The 25,124-nt window shown below is 33.5% G+C and overlaps 2 protein-coding genes across 3 annotated transcripts; both read left to right on the top strand.

The window, feature by feature from the left end:
- Nucleotides 1–1,228: 1,228 nt before the first annotated feature.
- Nucleotides 1,229–3,743, top strand: LOC112801718 (ATP-dependent Clp protease ATP-binding subunit CLPT1, chloroplastic). Its single transcript, XM_025844624.3, has 6 exons — nt 1,229–1,665; nt 1,756–1,791; nt 2,052–2,161; nt 2,771–2,950; nt 3,193–3,320; nt 3,401–3,743. The coding sequence occupies exons 1-6, from the start codon at nt 1,451–1,453 to the stop codon at nt 3,440–3,442; spliced, it is 711 nt and encodes a 236-aa protein (XP_025700409.1). The 5' UTR covers nt 1,229–1,450; the 3' UTR covers nt 3,443–3,743.
- Nucleotides 3,744–5,277: 1,534 nt separating this feature from the next.
- LOC112801717 (cleavage and polyadenylation specificity factor subunit 1) lies at nt 5,278–18,535 on the top strand. Of its 2 annotated transcripts, XM_025844622.3 has the most exons (26): nt 5,278–5,901; nt 6,665–6,811; nt 7,632–7,785; nt 8,243–8,378; nt 9,031–9,176; nt 9,683–9,778; nt 9,915–9,967; nt 10,066–10,197; nt 10,677–10,728; nt 10,835–10,957; nt 11,176–11,310; nt 11,448–11,576; nt 11,946–12,023; nt 12,271–12,411; nt 13,067–13,161; nt 13,469–13,665; nt 13,892–14,676; nt 15,226–15,306; nt 15,420–15,485; nt 15,568–15,645; nt 15,969–16,196; nt 16,298–16,429; nt 16,536–16,712; nt 16,982–17,167; nt 17,575–17,951; nt 18,094–18,535. In XM_025844622.3, the coding sequence occupies exons 1-26, from the start codon at nt 5,564–5,566 to the stop codon at nt 18,206–18,208; spliced, it is 4,377 nt and encodes a 1,458-aa protein (XP_025700407.1). In that variant the 5' UTR covers nt 5,278–5,563; the 3' UTR covers nt 18,209–18,535. The 2 variants fall into 2 exon arrangements, with proteins under 2 accessions (XP_025700407.1, XP_025700408.1); XM_025844623.3 differs by lacking the exons at nt 5,278–5,901; nt 6,665–6,811; nt 7,632–7,785 and having other exon boundaries at nt 8,243–8,349.
- Nucleotides 18,536–25,124: the final 6,589 nt, after the last annotated feature.

The following is a 25,124-nucleotide window of genomic DNA, read 5'->3' as shown; positions in this document are numbered from 1 at the left end:
ATACATATTTTTACTAACATTTTAAGAATTTCAAGTTATTTTAAAATAATATAAAACAAGAATAATAAATATTTTATTATTTTTATTCTATTATAAATATTTTTATTTTATTTTTTATATTAAAATAACTATTATTTTTAATTTTTAATAATTTATTAATTAATATTTATTTATTATACTATTATATACTAAATAAGTGAGTTTATAATTATTATTAAATAAAAATATAATTAATTTAAAAATAAGTAAATTTATAACTAAAATTAAAATAATAAAATAAAGATAAATTATTTGATGAAACTCACTAAAGATATTTATATATATTTAAATTTGCATATATATAATAATAAACACAATAGTAGTTTCGTGGTTGTGGAAAGTGTTTCTATTTACGAGGGAGAGTGGTTGAACCCTTTCTTAGAAATTTTGATTAAATTTTCAATACATGTGGTTCGATCCGATCTTTATTGAATTTGACCAATTTGTACCAGTTTTCTTTTTTATATGGTCAGGGTCCGATTTTTCAGTTAAATTGACCGGTCATAGAGTTCGTATAGGTCGAAAAACTTGTTTAAATGCAAAAAAAATCCTAATTTACAAATTAAAGTCCAAAAATAAAAAAATATGAATTTATTTTATTTTTGAAAAAATTCTCCCAAATAAGTTTTTTGTGTTTGGTTTTTTAGTTGTAAAAGTGTTTTAAAAAAATGTGATAAAAAATTTGTTATTATGAAAAAAGTTATATTTTTAATTTTTTTATAAATACTTAAATAATTTTTTAAAAAATATAATTTAATTTAAAAAATTATACCAAATATTTATATTACTACTTTTTATAAATTAAAAACTCAAATTTTGAACTTTGAAGCTTCCCATATCAGCTCTAAAAGTGTGAGAAGTGAAGATTGAAGAGTGAAACCAACTTCGCTAACTTGCAATTTCAAAATTTTAGACTAAATTATTTAAAATTAGTATAAAAAATTTTGTTTTAATTTTCTCTATCGTATCAAACCATAAAAATCACATTTTTAATTTTTTAGAATAAATTTTAATTCATAAATTAATTATATATTAATTAATCGAATTTTACAAATTAAATATATTATAAATATAAAAATTAATATAATAATAATATTATAATATATTATGTAATTTAAATTGAATTAAATTGTAAAAAATAAATTTAAAATTAAATTAATACAAATTTAATTGATTTTCAGTTTTAAATTGGATTGAACCAACCATTTAATTTAGATTGGTTTAGATTTGAACATAGAGTGAAACCAACTTCGCTAACTCGCAATCTCAAAACTGTCTTCCCCAACCTGATTTCAGATTTCTAAACATGAAATGAAATCCGAAACCTCCTCCTTTTTCTTCTTCTTACTTCATCTTCCAACCCCTTTTCGCTAATTCACATAATCTCTCTCTCTCTCTCTCTCTCTCTCCAATGGCTTCCATTCCCACCCTTTCCTCTTCTTCTATACCTTCAATCTCTCCCAATAATGTTTCAAACCCCACCAACAACAACAATAATCTACACTTCACCTCTCTCTTCGGAACCAGAATCACCATTCATCGCTTCTCTCCAATCCCTCCATTCCCCTCAGTGAGTTGCCGCACCCGTGCCACCACTGCAACGGTGTCCTTTAGTCTTCCCACCACGTAATTCTTCTCAAACTCAATTTGGGTTTCTTTAATTTTCCTCTAATTCGCTTAAAGTTTATCACCTTTTCCTTTTTTTTGTGTGTGCAGGAAACCCAAGGCGGATACAATTGACAAAACGCCACAGTGAGTTCATTGTTATTGTCTTTTATCACCAGTTTTGATTCAATGGATTTGAGTTTCCTTACAATTTAGCTTAATCGTTTGGTTTTCTGTTATTTCTGTTATCATCATCAATTTGTTGTTGCCAGCTGCATAATTTAGCTAGTTTCTTCAGCTGAAGTTGTTTGTTAGTGTGTCACTACTTAGGAGCTTATACACATTATTGTATATACTTTCAGATTGTTTTTCTGAGGGCCTGTTTTGTTTGGTTTGGATTGATTTAGGTGGTCGGCGAGGTCTATAAAGTCTTTTGCTATGGCAGAATTGGAAGCCAGGAAGCTGAAGTATCCCAACACAGGAACCGAAGCACTTCTCATGGGGATTTTGGTAGAAGGTTTGTTGTAATTGGATGCCTTTTGAGATTTCAGTAATATATAGCGATACCATGCTTGATTTGTGTTTTGCCATGAAGGCTGTGATTCAGCCACTGGACTTGTGCAGTATCCATTGATTGAATGCATAATTGTGTCTTATAAATTTCAGTTGTAGCTTGCTTAATGCTACTGGCAGTGAACTTATCTGATTGAATTACCGTTTGCATCATATGTTTCCTTTTTAGGAATTACTTGTATCGAAGTTATGTCTTAAGGTATTGGTTATTTTGTGCAAGAACCAAGTGTGAGGATGTTAGAATGATGTAGAGTTTTGTTGCAGTGTTTGAAACAAGAGCAATATGATATTGTTTGAATAAATAGAAATGCAATGGTAAAGTTTCATGGTTGTAGATCGTGGGAAGGTCAGGTCAGAATTTGGATTGGATACTAAATGAAATTTGATTTCCAACTTCAGTCTTAAATAGCAATCCTGAAGTGTGTGCTGTCTTAGCTCTGATCAGAAAGCAATGTCCTTCCATCTTGATTTCAAGTTGAATGAATCCATTTTCTAAATTTATAGCTGTGTGCCTTTCTTCTACTCATAAGCGCTACATTTTGTATTCTTTTAGGAACAAGTAAAGCTGCAAAATTCTTGAGAGCCAATGGAATTTCTCTTTTCAAAGTACGGGAAGAAACAGTAGAGCTACTTGGGAAATCTGACCTGTATTTCTTTAGCCCTGAGCATCCTCCATTGACCGAACCAGCTCAGAAAGCCCTTGACTGGGCTGTGGATGAGAAATTGAAGTCAGGTATTATGGTTTCTGCCTATCAGTTCCATGCCAAAATTTGTTCAATAAATGAGTTAGACTCTTGCAAGCTACTCTTGCACGAAATTGAAATGAAATATATTTTGGAAAGAAACTTTGAGTTGTCTTGTGCCCCATCTGAAAACGATTTTAAATGGTGATCTTGATCTTGCTTCCCTCATTATACCTTATTTACTTTTTGATGATCTCTTTTGTCACTGCTAAAGTTATGACATAAAATGTAGGTGATGGAGGCGAAATAACCGTGACTCATTTACTTCTTGGAGTTTGGGCCCAAGAAGGATCAGCAGGTCGCCAGATCTTGTCCACTTTAGGTTTCAATGATGAAAAAGCCAAAGAACTTGCCAAAGAAGTAAGCCTCAAATTCTGTTGTTTTGGCTCCGCGGAATCCTCAGTATCGAATTAAACTAGATGGTTTTTTGTTTCTTGCAGATTAATGAAGATGTTGATTTGAGCTTTAAGAAGCAAGCTTGAGAAATTCATTGAAAGTAGATTGATAGCTTTTGATCCCTGGCATTGCAAGTTCCTTGAGAAAATTAACTGTACTCTCCTTTGTTACAAGTTCCTGCATTGATGTGCTTGACATGTATGTCAAATACTGTTGTACACTAATTGGAGATGATGCTTTTTCTCATTCTTTTTTGTTTCAAGTTTTGAGGAGGTCAAAATTTTAAGTAGCTTTTTATGGCTTAATCTTAGTCTCACACTGCTTTACATTTCCTTGTAAGTTGTAACAACTTTTTGAATTTTAGTTCATTTTATACCTTTTTCCTTACATTGAAGCCATTCATTCTCTCTTCTTATTATTATCATAAAATTATAATGTAATGGAACGTCAGACATTATTTTGATGGAGATAATAATAAATTAAAAAATTGTTGGCTGATGAGGTTTTTAAATTCAAGTTTACTTGACAAGGCAGAGAAATGGTAGAAGAATTGCTGAAAGTATGTTATGAAGTTAAAATCATGTAGGTTGTAATGTGGATGTGTTATTTTGGAATAAACCATCTGGATTATAATTTGTAACTTTTTCATCATTTTGTTTACAGTTCCAAGATTATATGATTTTGGCAAGAGTAATAGCCTAATAGGAGATAGTGGTTATGGAATTTCAACAGAAAACCAAGTTGATGCTAAGACAAAATGACATGGGACTATGGGAGTATTCTATCCATTTCTCTCTTTCCACTCAAAGCTTTGAATGAGATTATCCTTAAAGATGTATGGATGAGTTCACATGACTGGTTAATGGTAATGGTTTTAACTTAATTAAATGGTGAATGTAGAGAATCAATATTTTTAATGAAAATATTTTTTATGGTTTAATATTTTTTATCCTAAGTAGTTCCTTTTTCAAATTGTATTGGCAATTCTCAAGTTGAATAATTCATTGCCCTTAATCATCCACTTAAAGGCAAATAATTGATTATAGGATGTTTTCTATTTTTAAGGTAGATTCAAACTTTCAACCTCTTAATTAAGATATCAAAATTAATAAGACAAATTTAATTCGATTAAATAATTTATCATTTTAAGTTGTGAGGTAAAACTTAACTTCTTAAATAATTGAATTAAAGAGATTTCTATTAAAACATCTTTAGTGCATGTTTGGGCGCCATTATTTTGTTAAAAAAAGATCTTTTTTCAATGAAAAAAGATCTTTTTTAATTTTTTAACGTGTTTGGCAAATTTCTAGTAGTAAAAGTAAAAGCACTAGTAAAATAAAAAAAAAAGATCTTTTTTGAGAAGCTGTAATTTACATCTTTTTTTAAAAGATCTTTTTTCCTTAAAAAAAAGATGTTTTTCATGTAATAAATAAACAAAAAAGTACTTTTATATTGTTATACCCAAACATAATTGATAGATAAAAAGACCTTTTTACATGAGATATCCAAACATAAAATTACTTTTACTTCTCTATAAGATCTTTTAAAAAAAGATAACTCAAAAAAAGATCTTTTCTTAAAAGCTCACCCAAACATGCCCTTAGAATTGGAGTAAAAGTTTTTATAGAAAAAAAAAATCAAAATTTAGTTTTCCATGTATTTGTTAAGTATTTTTAAATTATTATTTTATGTATATAAAAGAGTGGTTAAAATTTTTAGATATCGATAATTTTTGTGTGAAATATAAGAATATTTTATTATTTTATTATTTTTCACTGCTATTTTGTAAAAATAAAAAATATTATTTTAATTATAAAAAGACAAAACATTATTGACAACCTATAACACATAGTTTATGTCATTTTTAAAAAATTCACTACTCATAATCCAATATATAAAAAAGAAAGTATGTAAATAAAATAAAATAAAAAAATGGCAAAGAAATGTGATGCCGGTGTGGTTCACACTTCACAACACAGGTTCTGACTGTGAGTGATGATGGTTGTGTGTGTTGATCTGAGTCTTCATATTCATAACACTCCCGCCAAACAAAACAACGTAAACCCTAATTTCTTCAGGGTTTAAGCTCATTTCTTCAATTCTTCTTCCCTGAGCTGAAAACCGAGAATTGAGAAGAACAAATTGTACTTACCAACTTACATTTGAAATTTTCACATTCCAAAGATTAAATCTTTGAGCTAAACAAAATGAGCTTCGCGGCCTACAAGATGATGCACTGCCCAACCGGCATCGATAACTGTGCCTCCGGTTTCCTCACTCACTCACGCGCCGACTACGTTCCACGCGTCCCTCCTCTTCCCGCCGACGACCTGGACCCTGACTCCGACTGGCCCAACCCCGCTACCCGCCGCGACCTCGGCCCCATTCCCAACCTTATCCTCACTTCTGCCAATGTCCTCGAAGTCTATGCCGTCAGGGTCCACGAGGAATCTGCTAAGGGTCCTCCGGCTGCAGCTGAGTCCAGCCGTGGTGGCGTTTTCGACGGCGTCACCGGGGCCTCACTCGAGCTTGTTTGCCATTACAGGTTTTCTGCTTCTTTTAAATTTGGTTGTGCTGGGAATTTAGAATTGAAATTCAGCAAAATGTACTCTTTGTTTAGCTTGACTCGGTTGATTATATAGATTAGGTGGAATTTAGAATGTGAAATTGGAAGTCAAGTTTTGATTTTTGAATCCCCCCAAACACAAAGTTACTGGTACAATGTGGTTTCAGCTATGGAAGTTTAGTCACTAGTTGGTAATAGTTGTAGGTGTACACAAGTGATGCTAGTATACGAGTTTGATTAGTTTCAGCTTATTTCAGCTGTTGATTTTACTGGCCTAGCTGAGTCGAGCTGTCTTGTTGGTGCTGGGATTTAGAATTTGAAGTTCAGAACGAAGTTATGGTTTTATTTTTTTCTTTTTTCTTTTACTTTTTGACTATTGAAACTAATGAGTATACTGCGGACTGAGGTATGTTAAGTGAGCAGTAGTGCTTGGATTTATAATGAGTTAATGGAAAAATTGATTTTCTCTTATTTAACATTATATGGCTACATTGTGGCTTTTTACTTAACTATATTCTTTTATTGACTTCATTATTTTTTAGCCTCTTATATGTTGAATTGATTGCTAAAATGACAAGAGCCGTGAATTTAGTGTGTTATACTTGGCATTTTCCCCCCAAAGTAATCAGCATATTCTGGTTGGCTAGTCTCTATTTGATATTACCTTATTGACAAGGGGATGTGCCTTTAATCTGTTGAATTTACTGATGATTTGGTGTTTGGGCTTGTACTTGTGATTCAGGTTACATGGTAATGTTGAAGCCATGGCTGTGTTGAGCATTGGAGCTGGTGATGGTTCTAGAAGGAGGGATTCAATCATCTTAACTTTTAAAGATGCAAAGATTTCAGTTCTAGAGTATGATGATTCTATTCATGGACTTCGTACAAGGTGAGTGGTTGCTTCTATCTTTTGGTCTGTTAATTATTTGTTAGTAATGCATTTTTTTTTTTTGGGAAAACGGCTTTGCACTTATATAGACTGAAAACTAGAAGGATCTTTAATGGGAAGTTGGGAGATGAAAGAAATCCTTGTAACGTGCACATGTTCAGCTGAAAAGTGTAATCCTGGCAAGCTTTATTTTCTGTTGGAGAGTTAAATTGCCAGATATTGTGGAGAGCTGACTCCTAAACCCTAAAGCCCTAAGTTGTCCTTCTAAGACATTGTGGAGTCCAATTTTGAGTATTTTTATTTTTATCCAACTTTTTTTTAAAAATTATTTCTCTATCCACCAAGCTAGTCAAAATGGAGACTTCGCACACATTTAGTTTTGCTAGGATTCCACCCTTTAGTTGCAAAAAAATATTAATGTTCCTTGGTGGCAATGAGGAACAACTAAGATATCCATCCAATGTAGTTGCTTCCATTGAGAATGAAGTTGAGGCTGGTCATAATCTTTTGTACTACTCATTGGTTATATGTGTGCATAAGTGTTTCTGATTACAGAGAACTGTACTAATATCTATGATTCTTCAAGAAATTTCTGCAATTCTCTTTCTCCTTCTCTTTGTCCCCTCATTGATGTCCCTTCTTTTATTGGGGTCTATCTGTCTATGTGACAACTTAAAAATAATGTTATTTGATGGCAAAGTGTTCTTTTATAGAACTTGTATTCACTTATGATCTCAGGTATTCTTTACTATATTTTGTATGCATGTCTGTTTTACTAGCCTAAAGGATGAGGCTTAACTATAATCTTTTCTTTGTTTAGTTCCTTGCATTGTTTTGAGGGTCCAGAATGGCTTCATTTGAAAAGAGGAAGAGAACAGTTTGCAAGTGGTCCCCTGGTAAAGGTTGATCCTCAAGGCAGGTGTGGTGGGGTTCTTGTCTATGATTTGCAAATGATAATACTAAAGGCTACTCAGGTCTATTATCCTTCATACTTTTCAATTTAAAAAGTCGTTGTAGTATCAATGTATCTTGTGAATTTCCTTTACTATCTGCTTATCTTTAAAAAAAAAAGTTGTTTAGAAAAAAAAAAAAAAGAAAAAGAAAAAAAGAGAATCCTACAAAAGAGAGCACAAAGAACATTAATTAGAAAAACAATTAAACATGTGGCCTAAGCTGGCCAATCTCTTTACATGGATGAAATGGGAGTTCTCTTTTACATATATATCTGTTGCTAAAGTAACAGAGAATCCACCTAAATTCATGTGTAATAATTTTATTGCATTATGTAATTCAACTAATATCCCAAGTCTGATAGAATGCACTTTGAATATATACCATTTATTAAGTGTATTTTCTCATGGGAAATTTTCGATGTTAAAGTATAATTTGGTGGACTTCTAATTTTCTTAATTGGTGTTTTATTGCTGTCAGGCTGGTTCTGGTTTAGTTGGAGACGATGATACCTTGGGTTCTGGAGGTGCAGTTGCTGCTCGTATTGAGTCATCTTATATGATAAATCTACGTGACTTGGATATGAGGCATGTAAAAGATTTTACATTTGTTCATGGTTAGTGTAAGAGTATAATTTATTTGTGTTTTTTAGCATTTCAAAAAATCTTAGTGCTTCTTATACCGATAGACTACCATTCTCACCTAGGTTTTAGTTGTAATGTTGTTTTCAAGAAAAATGAGTTGACTGATTAAAATTTATAGGCATAATCAGAATGTCATAGATTCTGTTCCTCCCCACCCAAATGAATAATGATAGTTGCACACCTGCATACCTAAATTGGTGTTCAATTTATATACGTATTAAATCCAAGAATGGAGCAGATAGAAGAAGAAAATGTGTGTCAGGGATCAAATTCAAATTAATGGTGATAGATTTGGTGTACAAAAGTAAAACACATATCAATGTGTACAAATATCATTCTTCTTTTTCTATTATTCTGTATCTCTCTCTGTGTCTGGTGGGGCTTTAAGCATGTCAATGTACCTAGTAATTTTTGGTTTTCTTGAGGGGACCTTTGTACAAATAGTTTTACTTAAGTGTTTATTTGATAAGAAAAAATTGAAAGTAGCTTATAAAGTCATTTTCTATTTGGATATGTAATTATATATGTACTTCTTTTAAGTGTTTTAAAAAGTGTTGCTCAAAAACTGTGAAAGTGTTTCTCAAACCGTTACTCATCTTAAAATTTATTTAACTTTGTGTATAGGATATATTGAACCTGTTATGGTCATCCTGCATGAATGCGAGCTTACTTGGGCTGGGCGTCTCTCATGGAAGCACCATACATGCATGATATCTGCACTTAGTATTAGCACAACTTTGAAGCAGCATCCACTCATTTGGTCAGCTGTTGTAAGTGCAATATAGATGCCTTGATGGCGCTTCAACATTTTACGATTTTGCTAGACTGTGACTCTAGAAATATAGAAGAATTTAACAGAATTTCTGTCCCACCCTTGAATATCTTAAGTTGAAGTGTTTTGAGGTATGGCTGGTTTACTTAACCTGGCCATTTGTGACTACTAATTTATATATATTTAGTCTTATCTATTTTTATTCTAAGTCATCGGTTATGCTTACTATTGAATGGTAGACAAATAGAATGACACAAGAGTAGTCTATAGTCTATACTGTATTTAGTATATTGAATTATGCCATCGTTTTTCTCCACAACTTACGCCTTGAGTGTGAGATTTCTTTTGTAAGTTGTTAAGCACAGTGAAATCCTTCTGGTTTATATATTTTTGAATGATATTTTGCTTGGAGATTCCAGAGTCCAGCATCTGTTTGTTTCTGCTGAATTTTCCTCCTTTTTAAAGATATAATTATTTTCTTCAAATTGTGTTTTCACATCTCAGAATCTCCCCCATGATGCCTACAAGCTTCTAGCAGTGCCCTCACCAATAGGTGGTGTTCTTGTAATTGGAGCTAACACTATTCATTATCATAGTCAGGTAAGTGTATTGCTTTAAAGTAATCATGCAATTGCTTCTCAACTTCTGTCAATTAGAAAGATATGTTATCTGAATTTTCAATCCTCCATTTTAAACAATATTTGCAATAATATAATTATATAGGTCATTTTTGCAGTCTGCTTCATGTGCATTGGCCTTGAATAGCTATGCTGTTTCACTTGATAGCAGGTGGAGATTTTTTCCCTTTGTCTTTTAATTGCCGTTAAAAGTTTATGGCTATCTATCCATCATATCTTTAGCACTGAGAGGTTTTAATTCTATTTCAGTCAGGAGATGCCAAGATCAACTTTCAATGTGGAGCTTGATGCTGCCAATGCAACTTGGCTGTCGAATGACGTGGCCTTGCTGTCGACAAAAACTGGCGAACTGCTATTGCTTGTGCTTGTTTATGATGGAAGGTTTGTCATTCTTTTTCCATTTCATTCATTCATGTTCTTGATGTTGTGGGTGATATGTTCGTTTAGTTGTTTGGCAGCTGGAGAATTTATATTAGGATTATGCTCCATATAGGGAAACATAATTATTTGGGAAAGGTGAATTTTCTTGCTTGTAGTATTCCAAATAACTATTGTCAACATTTCAAACCTTTCACTTTTATCCCCCCCCCCCACACACACACACACACCAAAAAAAAAAAAAAAATCTTTCAATGTTCTTTTTTCCCTCCTCCGCCTGATAGGCCCATGTCACAAGGTAGAGGATAATCAATTTTAGGATTTCTGGATTTGACATAATGGATAGAGAAAGAAAGAGTTAATGTTGTTATTTGCTGCAATTGCAGTAGCTTGCATTATACTTCAAATATGACTGTGTGACTGATCACAGAACACAATTATGATTGAACCATGTATACTTAAACCAACAAATTCAATTCCAGGGTCGTGCAGAGACTTGATCTTTCCAAGTCAAAAGCTTCAGTTTTGTCATCTGTAAGTTTGGAAAACCTTGCATTTCGTGCTATTGTTGTTGCAAATTTGATTCTATACTTATCGGTTAGATTGAGTTTAACTTTTTGAATATCTTCAAATCTTTAAGGGTATAACGACAATTGGAAATTCTCTGTTTTTTCTCGCGAGTCGATTGGGAGACAGTATGCTGGTGCAATTTTCTTGTGGATCTGGTGTTTCAATGTCATCGTCTAATAATCTAAAAGAGGAGGTGCACATTTAATAATATCTGGAACTTGTCTGCTACTTTCTTTCGGTGCTGATTGTCATTTTTTTCAAGAGATTTCTGTTTAAACTAGAACACCCCCCCCCCCCCCCCCAAAAAAAAAAAAATCTCCAATGCATTTTTCAAGCAAAACTCGCTGTTGTAGTTTCTGTTACTGGTGTTATTATTATCATTATCTGTAAGATTCTCCTCAACATTTGTAGGTTGGTGATATTGAAGTAGATGCTCCTTCATCAAAGAGATTGCGAAGGTCACCTTCTGATGCTTTGCAAGATTTGGTTAGTGGCGAGGAACTTTCATTGTATGGATCTGCACCAAATAGAACAGAATCAGCACAGGTAGTGTCTCATTTTGCTTTTGTACATAGAGTAAGGTGACAACAGGATATGGAGTTGCCATTAGCATTTTTTCATTTTTTTCTCACTAGAATTCTTTGGTGTATTGCACTTACTGAACTAGTTTATTTTGGCTGCAGAAAACATTCTCATTTGCAGTTAGGGATTCATTGATTAACATTGGTCCTCTAAAAGATTTCTCATATGGTTTGAGGATAAATGCTGATGCAAATGCTACAGGGATTGCCAAACAGAGTAACTATGAATTGGTCAGTCTTTTTCCATGAGTGGTCACTTTGTATGATTTCATGGGTTATTACTTTAAGCACTTAATCCAAGCACTAATTACTTGCTAAGATTGGGCAAAAAGGAAAGGTGTGGGAGAGGAGGGAGTGAAGGAGGCCATTGTAGCAATTGATAGTGATTATGTATATTTGGCGTAGATACGTGTTTAATCCCTGAAAAATAGGATACTCCCTCTTCAAAAACCTAGCATAAATGACCCATACTTTTTCATTTCTTTTTTTTTTTTAATTTTATTTGTCTCTCTACCAGAAGGGTCATTTACAGTCATCTTGTCTAATATTAGCACTGTTAACGATTCAATAATTTTGTTTTGCATATCTTTATTTACTCAGGTGTGCTGTTCTGGTCATGGAAAGAATGGTTCTATCTGTGTTCTTCGGCAATCAATTCGCCCAGAAGTGATAACTGAGGTTTGTCTATTTTTTATATTATATCAGCTGGTTGTGTTTTTATTTTCATTTGTTTACATTAAGTACCTCAAATCTTGCTGCATGTGCCTGTGAAATAACTTTAAAATTGATCAGTAAACCCATGTGCAGCCCATCTAGTTTTTCAGTTTGCTGAATGACCGATATCTAAAGATTCTCTAATCAAAATTTGAAAAGGAGTGAAGTGATATGAAATGAACCCGTATTTTCGCTTCCTGTATCATTTCAGGTTGAACTTCCTGGTTGCAAAGGAATATGGACTGTTTATCATAAGAGCTCACGGTCTCATAGTGCTGATTCCTCTAAGATGGCTAATGATGATGATGAATATCATGCATACCTGATTATAAGTTTGGAGGCTCGTACTATGGTAATCTTTTTAATAAGTGTTATATGTTTTGGTAGGATAACCTATGATTTGTAACATGATTCCTCTCTCTCTCTCTCTCTCTCAACCATGTGTACTCTGCAGGACAACTGAAGGGTTAGGGCTTAGTGTAAAAACGTGTTAGGATTGCTTTTAAAAATTTAAGATGGTGCATGGCTTCATGAACAAGACTCTTGAGGATGCAAACCTAGTTTGTCATTCTTTTCTTGGAAACACTATTTACTTGCTGTCATGGTTTGAACTTTAACAGATTAAGTTTAATGAAGATATAGTTTTTGGGATGATAGTCTTTTTTTTTTTTTTCTATTTCAAGTTGTTTTGGACCTCTGTCAAAAAAAAAAGGTTGTTTTGAACCAAAATAAGCTTAATCAACACATGCATAGTAGCATAATGGGTGTGTTCATAGCTTATTATTTTTTAAGCAACATCTTTTATTGTGGTTTATTCTCTCTCTTTCCAGTTAATTTCCTTCATGCTTCTTCTAAGCTTTCTTTTTTTGTTTTCCTCTGTAAACATTCTGCTTGATAGAAATCGGTGCTCTAGAACTTCATTGGATTTCTTACAACAATAACATGAACAAATAACAGCAATACATTTTTGGTTCATTAAAGTGACCTTTTTTCCCTGCTGTCATCAGGTACTAGAAACAGCTGATCTTCTTAGTGAGGTTACTGAAAGTGTAGAGTATTATATTCGTGGTAAAACACTTGCTGCAGGAAATTTATTTGGAAGGTGGGTCTTTTTCTGCAATTTGTTTTTGCTATAATCTATTTATTTGTTAATTATTCAAGTTTCTGTAAGAAAGGAACTTATTTTGAAGATGACTAGTATCTATAATTGCTTATTACTTTCAGTTTATCAATGTTTACCATTTGTTTGAAATTTTATTAATTTTTTGTCATTGCATTCTTACATTAGCATGCCTATCAGCACTCATCAGTAGATGCAGAAACAGAATGTGTATTTCATCTTCATCTGTATATATGCTGAATGTAGACTAAAATTACAAGGATATCACTAATCCTGGATTTGTTTGTAGGCGTCGAGTTATCCAAGTTTTTGAGCATGGTGCTCGAATTCTTGACGGGTCTTTTATGACCCGTGAAAATTTTTTTGGATCTTCTAACTCTGAATCTAATTCTGGATCTGAGAATGTGATGGCGGTTTCTGTTTCTATTGCTGATCCATACGCATTGATCAGAATGAGCGATGGAAGTATTCGACTTTTAATTGGAGGTAAGCCTTTGTTAGTTTTTTTTCCCCCTCCACTATTAGTAGTTTGGTTTCACATATCTTCATGTTCAATTTGTTCTTATCATATCTTTTTGTTGCTCACACACTTTTGTTACCCGTTTCATTGTTCTGTAGACTCATAGGTGTTGCTCAGAAACATTTCTTTTTTCCTTCCATTTCTTTCATCCTTAGTTTTGATGCCTTTCCTCCTATAAATTTCAATTAACAGATCCTAGTACCTGTACCATTTCTGTTACTACTCCGGCTTCACTTGAAAGCTCAAAAGGATCAGTTTCTTCTTGCACACTGTATCATGATAAAGGGCCTGAGCCATGGCTAAGGAAGACAAGTACTGATGCATGGCTTTCTACTGGTGTTGGTGAGGCTATTGATGGTGCAGATGGTGCAGCTCAGGACCATGGAGATATTTATTGTGTTATGTGTTATGAAAATGGTAGCCTTGAAATATTTGATGTGCCCAATTTTAGTTGTGTTTTTTCTGTGGAAAACTTTATGTCTGGAAAGAGTCACCTTATTGATGCTCTGATGAAAGAGGTGCCAAAAGATTTTGAAAAAGTGGACAGAGGTTCCAATGGCATAAGTGGTCAAGGCAGGATGGAAAATGTTCCGGATATGAAAGTTGTTGAGTTAGCCATGCACAGATGGTCAGGACAGCACAGCCGTCCATTTCTTTTTGGGATTTTGAGTGATGGAACAATTCTTTGTTATCATGCCTATCTTTATGAAAGTCTAGATGGTAATTCCAAACTCGAGGATTCAGTATCTGCAGGAGGACCAGCTGGTCTTAACAGTACTAATGTTTCCAGGCTTAGAAATTTGAGATTTGTTCGGGTTCCCATGGATGCGTATGCCAGGGAGGAGACATCAAATGTATCCCCTTGTCAGCAAATTACCGTTTTCAAGAATATTGGTGGTTATCAAGGATTCTTTCTATCAGGGTCTAGACCAGCTTGGGTTATGATGTTGAGAGAGCGATTACGTGTTCATCCACAGGTAAGAAATTCAATTTGATTGTCGTATATGGCTGTTTTCCCATGTTCTTGCATGGCCCATGAACATTGGCATTTTAAAAGTATTACCACCTTCCTTCATTGTTGGTGGTGTGTTTAATGAACTTGCAATTAGTCCCTTGCAGAAAGCTATCTTATTCCTTTATTAAAAATTAAAATGTTATACATAGACCCAAATCCTGTGCCCAATGGACCGTGCATCCTGTATTGTCTTAGAAGTTATTTGTCACCTATACTGTAGGTGGTTCTTCTTGTTCACTGGCATTCCTGTCGTATCTGAGCACCTATCCTATTTGTGTAATAGGCTCAGGATTAGGCATTGTGTCAATTGTAAATGCCATTGTAATACAAATTGCAATATGCTGTTGATAGGACTGCTTGCTATGCTCGAGTCATCACCATGATGACACATGACTGTATTTTTCTGGCTTGGTTCTTATAATGTAAAAAGAAAGAGATTAACTATTTTTGTTGTAGATATTTTTTACATATAAGAAATTTGACAAATTACCTAACTATTCTTCTGTGTCAGCTATGTGATGGATCTATTGTTGCTTTTACGGTTCTTCACAATGTGAACTGCAACCATGGGCTCATATATGTTACATCACAGGTATAGCATAGCATTAATATTTTCATGGAAAATATGACAAACTAGATTTACGATTGTTGCTGATTTTTTAAATTTATTTATTCTGTTACCCTCTCTTCGTCTGTGTCTTGTAGGGTGTTTTGAAGATATGCCAGTTGCCTTCTGGATCAAACTATGACTGCTACTGGCCTGTGCAGAAAGTGAGTACCTCCCTCTCTCTCTCTCTCTCTCATGTATGCAATCCCTTATTTCTTGACCTTTCTAATCTGTTGTCATCCTTAGATTCCACTGAAGGCCACCCCACATCAAGTAACATACTTTGCGGAGAAGAATCTATATCCACTTATTGTCTCAGTTCCTGTAAGATAGATGTATTCTTTCCTTTTTTTTTATTTCTTTATTTATTACACCTTAAATATGATTGAGTATTCCTTGTGGTTGAAATTTTTTATGATTGATGCATTAAAAGAAAAAAAAAAACAATATTTATTGTTATTTCCAACGTGTGTTAAGAATCAGACATTCGGACCATATTAACTAGTCCTGCTTAGGTTCATTTTCACTAGATTGTGCCCTGTTTAGTAAGTTGTGTTGTAGCTTGTTCAGTTCATATATTATGAAATATTAATCAGTTTGCTAATTTTTTCAGAAAGTAATCAAACTGTTTATTGATATAAAACCAGGTTCCTAAACCACTTAATCAAGTTGTTTCTCTAGTTGAACAAGATTCCAACCATCAGAGTGAGAGCCAGAATCTAAATCCTGATGAACAAAACCGTTTTTATTCTGTTGATGAATTTGAGGTTCGTATTATGGAGCCAGATAAGTCTGGTGGCCCTTGGCAAACAAAGGCAACAATTCCTATGCAAACTTCTGAAAATGCCCTTACTGTGAGAATGGTTACACTGCTGGTAATTGTATTTTCCGAGTGCTGAATATGATAATAGAATAGATCATGTTTTTAGCTGCTTGGCCTCACTAATTCCATTTTGTGATTTTTCTTTTTTCATAGAATACATCCTCCAAAGAAAATGAAACCCTTTTGGCTGTTGGCACTGCTTATGTGCAAGGAGAAGATGTGGCTGCTAGAGGACGTATCCTGCTGTTCTCTCTAGGAAAAAATACCGATAATTCTCAAACTCTGGTATCTTCAGGGTTGCTTTCTCAAAATTTGGCTCAATTTTTTGTCACTTGGCTAAACCTTGAGTGATACCTTTTTTTGGGCAGTTATTAAATGTTCATTTTCACAGGTTTCAGAGGTGTACTCAAAGGAATTAAAAGGAGCTATATCTGCCTTGGCCTCTCTTCAGGGCCATCTGTTGATAGCATCTGGTCCAAAAATTATTTTGCACAAGTGGACTGGCACCGAGTTGAATGGGATTGCATTTTTTGATGCACCACCATTACATGTTGTGAGCTTAAATATAGTAAGGGAGATTTCCTTCAATCTTTTATTAAACAATAGCAACCAAGCTTGTCCCATTATTTTTGGGCTTTTGGGGGTTAAAAGAATTTTGAAATTATCTGTTCCCTGTAATTTTCTGAGAGAAATACGCTTTGAATGCTTACCGTAAATATATTGAACAAGTGCTGGTGAAGTGAAAAGAAAAAATGAAAATGAGAATGAGATAAATGGATGTTCTTGAATGAATTTCTTCTTACCTCTTTTAGATAATATCTGTTAACATTTTCCCAGGTAAAAAACTTCATCCTCATTGGTGACATCCATAAAAGTATATATTTCCTTAGTTGGAAAGAGCAGGGTGCTCAACTTAGCTTATTAGCCAAAGATTTTGGTAATCTTGATTGCTTTGCGACGGAGTTTCTGATTGATGGGAGTACTCTGAGTCTCATGGTTTCAGATGATCAAAAGAACATCCAGGTTGGTCTCAAGGCTATATGCTTCTGTGTTTTGTTTGTTTTTATGTGCATTTATGTCTTTTTTTTTTTTAATAATGTAACTTGGGAAAGGCATGAAGTTGTGGCAAGTTGCATTCATGTCAGATTTTTATTTTTTATTTCTCTGATGTTTCATCCATAAAGCCAACTCCATCTATTGGAAAAAGGCTTGATTGTTGTGTATAATTATGTCTAATGAATTTTCAGCACAATTTCTTATGCTCCATACATATTTTTCTTTCTTCTTTCTCTTAATACATTCCTTATTCCAAAAAATAAGAACAATGCTGCTTCTTGCTCTGAAGGTTATGTGACATCTGTTTCATTTTTCTTGCAAATTTTGGTGGCCTTTTCATTAATGCATATAACCTTTGTGATGTTTGCGAGCAGATCTTTTACTATGCACCGAAGATGTCCGAGAGTTGGAAAGGACAGAAGCTTCTTTCAAGAGCCGAATTTCATGTCGGTGCCCATGTGACTAAGTTCTTGAGGTTGCAGATGCTATCCACTTCTGATCGAAGTGGTTCTGGCTCCGATAAAACCAATCGATTTGCCTTATTGTTTGGTACCTTGGATGGCAGTATAGGTTGCATTGCGCCTCTCGATGAACTTACATTTCGAAGACTTCAATCATTACAGAGAAAGCTTGTTGATGCCGTACCCCATCTTGCTGGCCTTAATCCGAGAGCTTTCAGGCAGTTCCGATCAAATGGAAAGGCCCATCGGCCTGGCCCCGACAGTATAGTGGACTGTGAGCTTCTATGCCAGTAAGCTCCATCTTCATCCAAACATTATTGTATGCGTATGCTATTGAGAAATTGAGTCAATTAATTTCACCATTTCATCAATTAATATGCTGTTTCCTAGTTTTGAAATGTAAAATAATATACTTGGTTTTCTTCGTCGCAGTTATGAAATGCTTCCGTTGGAGGAACAACTTGAAATCGCACACCAGGTTGGAACAACTAGATCACAAATCCTCTCAAATCTAAGTGATCTGGCTCTTGGAACTAGCTTCTTGTGAACACAGCCGTCGTCTTGCGAAATTCTAGCCTGTTATCTCACTTCGGCTTTTGATCCAATCTGGTAACATTCTTGTGATTGGAAAAAGCGCTTCGCCTTGTCGAAATGCGTGCAAGTGTATTATCCTTCAACCTTGGATCATAAATGTATCGCGGTTCTATAGTGTGCCCAGATGGGAGCAAGTTAGGTTCTAGAAACATCTAGAAGCTCAGATCAGCTTGGTAGTTGTTTGTCAGCATCATGAATTCATTCTAACATTCTGTAATTACAAAAATGCATTTTGAAGTGCTCAAACGAAAGAATCACAAAACTTGAAGTTCCTCAACAATATGCATGCATGGTTTCACACTGTAACTGTTGCTTTAGCAACCATAAACTGGGACGCCGGTTATTTCCAATCACTGGAGAAGAAAAAGTAGTTGAAATTGGTTGATCAGTAAAAACGAAAATGAAGATAGAGTATGATAGCTGATAATTAAGGTAGCAAATGCATATGATAAAATCTCACCTTGAACTTTCATACTTATTTTATTAATTAAATAAATTAGTAAATGTGATTATAATTTGAAAGGAAAATGTTGGCATGTGATTATGTGTGTGCCTCGATTGTCGTATGTCAAATTAGAGTTTGAATGAACTTGATTTTATAGAATTAATTTGTGCCAGGATTAAACCGGTACCCTTAATCCCCACTTTTGAGTAATTGATTGTATATAAGAGTAGGTTGTAGGTTTCCTATGTATCGAATATTTCTTTAATAATTACCATGATAAGCTAAGGTTTTTTATGTGTGAACTCACTCACCAACTTATCTACCTCAAAAGTATAGATACACTAATTAAATTTTCGTTCTCAACTCAAAAATATGTATATGTTAGAAGCCTTTTTCATTTTCATCACATATATTGTAAGTCATCATGTAACTAATATTACCAAAGTTTTAAAATGGTTTCTGAAATTTAGTCTCGTGAGTTACTAATTAATACATCATCACTTCATTATATGTGGTCAAATTATATTTTGACCTGTAGTGTTATGTTAATTATGCCACGTAAGCATTTCATTAGCAGAAAACGGATTAAGAATTATCTTGCATCACGTTGGCCAATTTCAAAAACTTTTTAATGCAATTATTTCGATTTTAGTGTACACCAGAAAACACTTTAAACTTTGGTCAATGTAATACTAAGAATTTCTCCTACTTTCCAATATTCTCTCATTCGTCTTCGTGATCAATTATTAGGAACACAATTCATTGCCAATTCAGTAAAAGTTTACTTTGGTCTTTTAAATTCCAAAGGCATTTCATTTTAATCCACAAAATTTTAAAAATGTCAATATTTTTGCTACACCATATAATAAATCATGAAATACTAAAATGTTATATTTCTAAATTATACGACAAAAAAAGATGCATGAGTAGTTCATTGACTTCATTCCTCTTCTTGGTTTGTCTTGATTAATTAACAGACAATATGTCTCAAAATCATTTCTCTTTATTTAGACTCACCAAACATTTCTTTTATCAAATGTCTATGTTTCTATTCTAAAATTCATATGTTACCACCAATTACATTATTATTGTTAGATTGTCATTGTCCAAATTTGTCTATATATATATATATATATATATATATATATATATATATATATATATATATATATATATGCTTGATTATAATGAACCTAAACCAAAGAACATATAACATTACATCGATCAAGTTTCACACCTTACGATTTTTTTTTCCGCTCAAATACATTATATCTTTTAAACACATGAATTTGTTCAAATAAATAGTTCTTTGAAATGAAGGAAAAAAAAATTAAAGTTTCAAAAATAAAGAACATAGCTTTGCGTAGCCAAATAAAATAACCAATAATGTCGCGCGTGAGATGCGGTCCATGCACGTGGGTCTATTCAATAATTTGGTCTACAGCATTTGACCAATCATGATGAAACACGTGGACATCGAGTAAAAAAAATAAAAAGTAGAAAAATAAAAAACAGAGATTGAAAATGGGAAGAAAAGAGAATAATCAATCATGAATCTCATTTGACATGCTTCATCTTCATCCACTCTTTTGCCGATTTATTTTATTTATTTTCATTTTGGGACCAATTTTCTCAAAGGAATGTGTGTCTACCCAAAGTGGAACAGAACTCCTACATTTCTGAATTCTGATCAATGAGATGCCATATTTCATAACCATGCTTCCTTCGCTTTTCATAGTCACAAATTCACAATGCACTTCTTCCATTTTTAAAATCAACTTCACTTTCATTCTTTTCTTTTATTTTCATAAATTTAACTCTAGAAAGATTAATAATGCATCATCAAACTTGTCTCTCAAACTTACCTTCTGTATGAAAATTTAGTAGAATTCAGTTAACTAATCAAATTTTTAATAATAAAATTCATGTATCAGTGTGAGACCAAAAAAAAAAAAAACACTGTCTCATAAATTTCAAAATTAATATAAATCATATATTAGACTTTTAATATAAATTTACCCTAGCTTATAGACTAAGAGTCCGTTTGGAATTTTTGAGAAATGCTTTTAATTTTTCAGAAAACTTTTAAAGAAGTAGAAAAATATGACTAATCTCTCTTTAAAAGTTATTTTATCACTTTCATTCAAAAAAATTTTGAATTCAAAATAAAAGAGATCATTGTACTGCTTTTATTATTAGCTCTATAAAAATGTTTCCTAATTCTACTGGAAATATTAACCCTTCACCACTATTTTTATACAATATTCTATCTTCTATAAGTACTAGTCTTTTACCATCATTTTCATACAATGTTCTATCTAAAATACTTGCTGTATATTTTCTTCTAGTTCCAGGTACTTTTTTTTTATCATTCTACCACTCTATTTTTATATTAAATTTGTATTTAATATTGTGTGTCGTATGGAATCTCAGTTTCAATTCTATTTTTTGTTCACATGTGGTTTTATCTTTATATAGCTTGCTATTTTTTTATAGTTGTTACAAGAAGTTCTTGACCCTAATAAAGGAGGAAGGAGTTCTAGTAGAAGTAAAAAAAAAAAGAAAAAAAACAACAAAACATACATGACACATATTTTATATTTATTTTTTATTTATACCTACCATATAATACACAACAAAATATTAACTACACAATAATTTCTTTGGCATTGTCTAATCGATTGTAATATGAGTAATTAGATTATGTAAAATTAGTATTCAATATTGTAAGGTATTTGTTATCATCATTATTTTAATATCCATTCTCTTGTGTAAAAAAAATTATATTTTTTGAATTATTTATTTAAACGCTACAATTTTAAAATAAGTACTTCTATAACTAAAGATACAAATACAAAATAACTTATTTATAAATTGTTATTAATAAAAATCTTTATATTTAAGCTATTTTTTTAAAAGAATTCATTTAAATGGTTACCCAAACCTAAGCAGGGTTCCAGTTTCTTGCATGACAAGTATAGCATGTATGTATTGCTTTGCTTGGTTATTTTGGGGCTAATCAAATTTCTAAATGCAATTAATTAATTATGAGTAGTAGTAGTGGGATCAATATGAATAATAATAAATTTAAAATTATTTAGGATAATATAATAAATATATTACAATAAACTTAAAAGTCATAGATTCAATACTTTATGAAACTAATAAAATAATTTTTCATAAATTATTTATAATAAAAAGTATTTTAGAAAAAAATTGTAGATAAACTTTTTCTGATATTCCTATTATATATATAATTTAGAAAAAATCAAAGGAATTCATACTGAACATTTTTTATATAAGGTCAACTTCATCAATATATATTGTTTTATATGAATAGATAAATGATGCAAGAGAGGCACATGGATCGGACACGATGTATACAAATAAGAGCTCACCTATAATTAGGGCTAGAAAATGATTATTATAAGATAAGTCAACTCCAACTTCTGAATTTAAAATTATTTTTGCAACGTTGACCTAACTTCACTATAGCTAGTGTTCATATGGTCTATAACGACATAATAATATTATGCTTAATTAAAAGTTAAAATCTTAATTGATGCATACAATTAGGGCAAGTAATCACTCCCTCAAAAAGATAGCATATAAAATAATATTATTCTTTCTAATTACTTGAAGCTCAGCTAAGTGTTTAATGATTGTATCTAATTAAAATAAAATTTTATTATTTTTCCACATCTAAATTTAAAATTATTCACACTAATATGACCATTTAATTTATATGATTTTGTGTGGATGTCTCAAGCAATAGTGTCTCCATTATTATTATTATTATTATTATGCTAGTGATGACATCATCTAAATTATTATTGCTCTTTTAACTTCTGGAAGAGAGGTTGCTATGTAGATATTAGAGTAGGTCAAAGTGCCACATTTTCATGGTTATCATCATCACTTCCACTTAGAATAATAATAATAATAATTATATGTAGATATATATGCATGTAGCATGTAGCATGTAGTAGTGCTTATTCAATTCCCATTAGCAAAATAAATAAAGCTTGCTGACCTCACATAGCATGCATAGCATGGTTTTGACTTTCATAAAGCTAACTTTAATTTAATTAGCCACGTCATCATTTCCTTGCTTGAGTGTAATAATATTTGGTGGTCCACGTGGCAAGCGTGCAAGCATGCCACACAAAGAATCTGATTAGAGAGGTCTCATGTATATATGTAGTAATATTTAGTTATCTTTATTTATATTATTTTGATCATTTTCTTTTCAGTCTTAGTTGTCACGGCCTTGGACACACTCCAACGCTACCGTGCCGGCACTCGGACTTACTCAACCTCTTGAGCTAAGACCAAGTCAGCCTAACCCTCAATACTTAGCAAGAAAGCTAAGAACACAAGAGAACACAAGAGAAAGGAAGCTTTGGTGGAAGAACACTTTATTGCTCAAGTGTGGTTACAAATGATTCACACACACCCAAACTCTAACTCTTACCCCCTATTTATAGCCATCCACCTCCTCAATGGATGGTTAGGATTAAATCTAATTAACGGTCCAGATTAATCATCCAGAACCTTCTTTACAAATATCTATCCTACCACAACTCTCTAAATGTTTCTAGATTATTCCATACCACTCTTTATACTTCTATATACATCTACACTCTTCTAGAATACTCTATGACCTTCCAGAGTCTTCTAGAACCTTCTAGGGTATTCCGGGACCTTCTAGAACATTCTAGAATGTTCCGGAACCATCTAGAGTATTCTCAAACACTCCAGAAAACTATATAAACACTGTTAAATCAAACCTTCTAAAATTTTCTGTGACATTCTCCCCCACCTAATGCGCAGACGTCCTCGTCGCGTTCTGTTCATGATAGCGCTCTAGGTGTTCTTGGAATTGCCACAGATCTTCGCGAGTTTCCCAGCTAGCTTCGGTTATCGGGAGCCCTTTCCACTTGATCAAGTATTGGATACTTGGTGGCACCCCTCTTCGTCGCACGATGCGATTAGCTAAGATCTCTTCGATTTCTTTATCAAATGATCTAATTACCACAGGCGGAGCGCGACTTGAGTCACCTCTACTCGGTTCGTCTTGGTCTCCATGATATGGTTTAAGCATACTCACATGGAAGACCGGGTGAATCTTCATGGAGGGAGGAAGTTGTACTTTGTAAGCAACCTCCCCAACACGTCCAATGATCTCAAATGGCCCTTCGTATTTGCGGATTAAGCCCTTATGAACCTTGCGAAAGGCTTTGAATTGTTGTGGAAGAAGTTTGATCATTACCTTGTCTCCCACTTGATAGCTTGCATGCCTCCTCTTCTTATCTGCCCATTTCTTCATCCTCTTGGCAGCTTTATCGAGGTAAGAACGAGTGACATCTGCTTGTTCTTCCCATGACTTAATCATATGATAAGCTCCAGGGCTCTTCCCTGAGTAAGAGGAAGAAAGAGAGTGAGGTGTAAGCGGCTGTTGTCCAGTCACAATCTCGAATGGGCTCTTCCCTGTAGACTCACTCCTTTGCAGATTGTATGAGAATTGAGCAATGTCTAGGAGTTTTTTCCAATCCTTCTGATTAGCGCTTACAAAATGTCTCAAGTAACACTCAAGTAAGGCATTCACTCTCTCAGTCTGCCCATCGGTTTGAGGATGGAAGCTTGTTGAGAAATGAAGCTCCGACCCAAGGAGTTTGAACAGCTCTGTCCATAGTCGTCCTGTGAAGCGTGGATCTCGATCACTAATGATGCTCTTAGGCAATCCCCAGTACTTCACCACATTCTTGAAGAATAGTCGTGCTGCTTCCTCTGCAGTGCAATCAGTAGGGGCAGGTATAAAGGTAGCATACTTCGAAAATCGATCCACTACCACGAGAATAGATCCAAACCCCTCGGACTTCGGTAAGGAAGAGATGAAATCTAGAGAGACACTTTTCCACGGTCGCTCTGATGGAGGCAAAGGTTCCAACAACCCGCTTGGTGTCTTGTTTTCAATCTTATCTTGTTGGCACACAAGACAAGTCTTCACATAGCTCTCCACTTCATCTCTCATTTGAGGCCAATAATAAGAAGATTCAATGAGTGCTAAGGTCCTTCGCTGACCTTGGTGACCAGCCCACTTGGTGTCGTGGCATTCTCTTACCAACTTCCTTCTCAGATTTTTCCATTTAGGAACGTATAGTCTTCTCCCTTTTGTGTAGAGAAGGTCATTTTCTAACCAAAATCTTTTGGTCTTACCTTCTCTAGCCAACTCCACCAACTTCTTGGCTAGTGGATCGTGATGCAACCCTTTCTTGATGGTATGCACAATATCTCCTTCAACCATAGAAATAGCCCCCATCCTGTATGGTTTTGAGATAGGCGGTTTTGCTCCTAACTCCAATTCAATGTTGTCATCCATCTTTCTTCTAGGTGGTAACTGCTTTGGCAACTCAAGAGGTAT

Source organism: Arachis hypogaea, chromosome 5 (assembly GCF_003086295.3).
Source record: "Arachis hypogaea cultivar Tifrunner chromosome 5, arahy.Tifrunner.gnm2.J5K5, whole genome shotgun sequence".
Taxonomy (NCBI): Eukaryota; Viridiplantae; Streptophyta; class Magnoliopsida; order Fabales; family Fabaceae; genus Arachis; species Arachis hypogaea.
Note: the sequence above shows the minus strand (reverse complement) of the source record. Positions and strands in the feature narration are given on the sequence as shown.

What these genes read in the sequence shown, in the direction of transcription:
- LOC112801718 (XM_025844624.3), top strand. Translation starts at nt 1,451, where the DNA reads ATGGCTTCCATTCCCACCCTTTCCTCTTCTTCTATACCTTCAATCTCT. An exon ending in TCCTTTAGTCTTCCCACCAC is followed by an intron (nt 1,666 to 1,755) that starts GTAATTCTTCTC and finishes TTGTGTGTGCAG; the next exon opens with GAAACCCAAGGCGGATACAA. An exon ending in CCAAAGAACTTGCCAAAGAA is followed by an intron (nt 3,321 to 3,400) that starts GTAAGCCTCAAA and finishes TGTTTCTTGCAG; the next exon opens with ATTAATGAAGATGTTGATTT.
- LOC112801717 (XM_025844622.3), top strand. Translation starts at nt 5,564, where the DNA reads ATGAGCTTCGCGGCCTACAAGATGATGCACTGCCCAACCGGCATCGAT. An exon ending in CTAATAATCTAAAAGAGGAG is followed by an intron (nt 10,958 to 11,175) that starts GTGCACATTTAA and finishes CAACATTTGTAG; the next exon opens with GTTGGTGATATTGAAGTAGA. An exon ending in TATTCGACTTTTAATTGGAG is followed by an intron (nt 13,666 to 13,891) that starts GTAAGCCTTTGT and finishes TTCAATTAACAG; the next exon opens with ATCCTAGTACCTGTACCATT.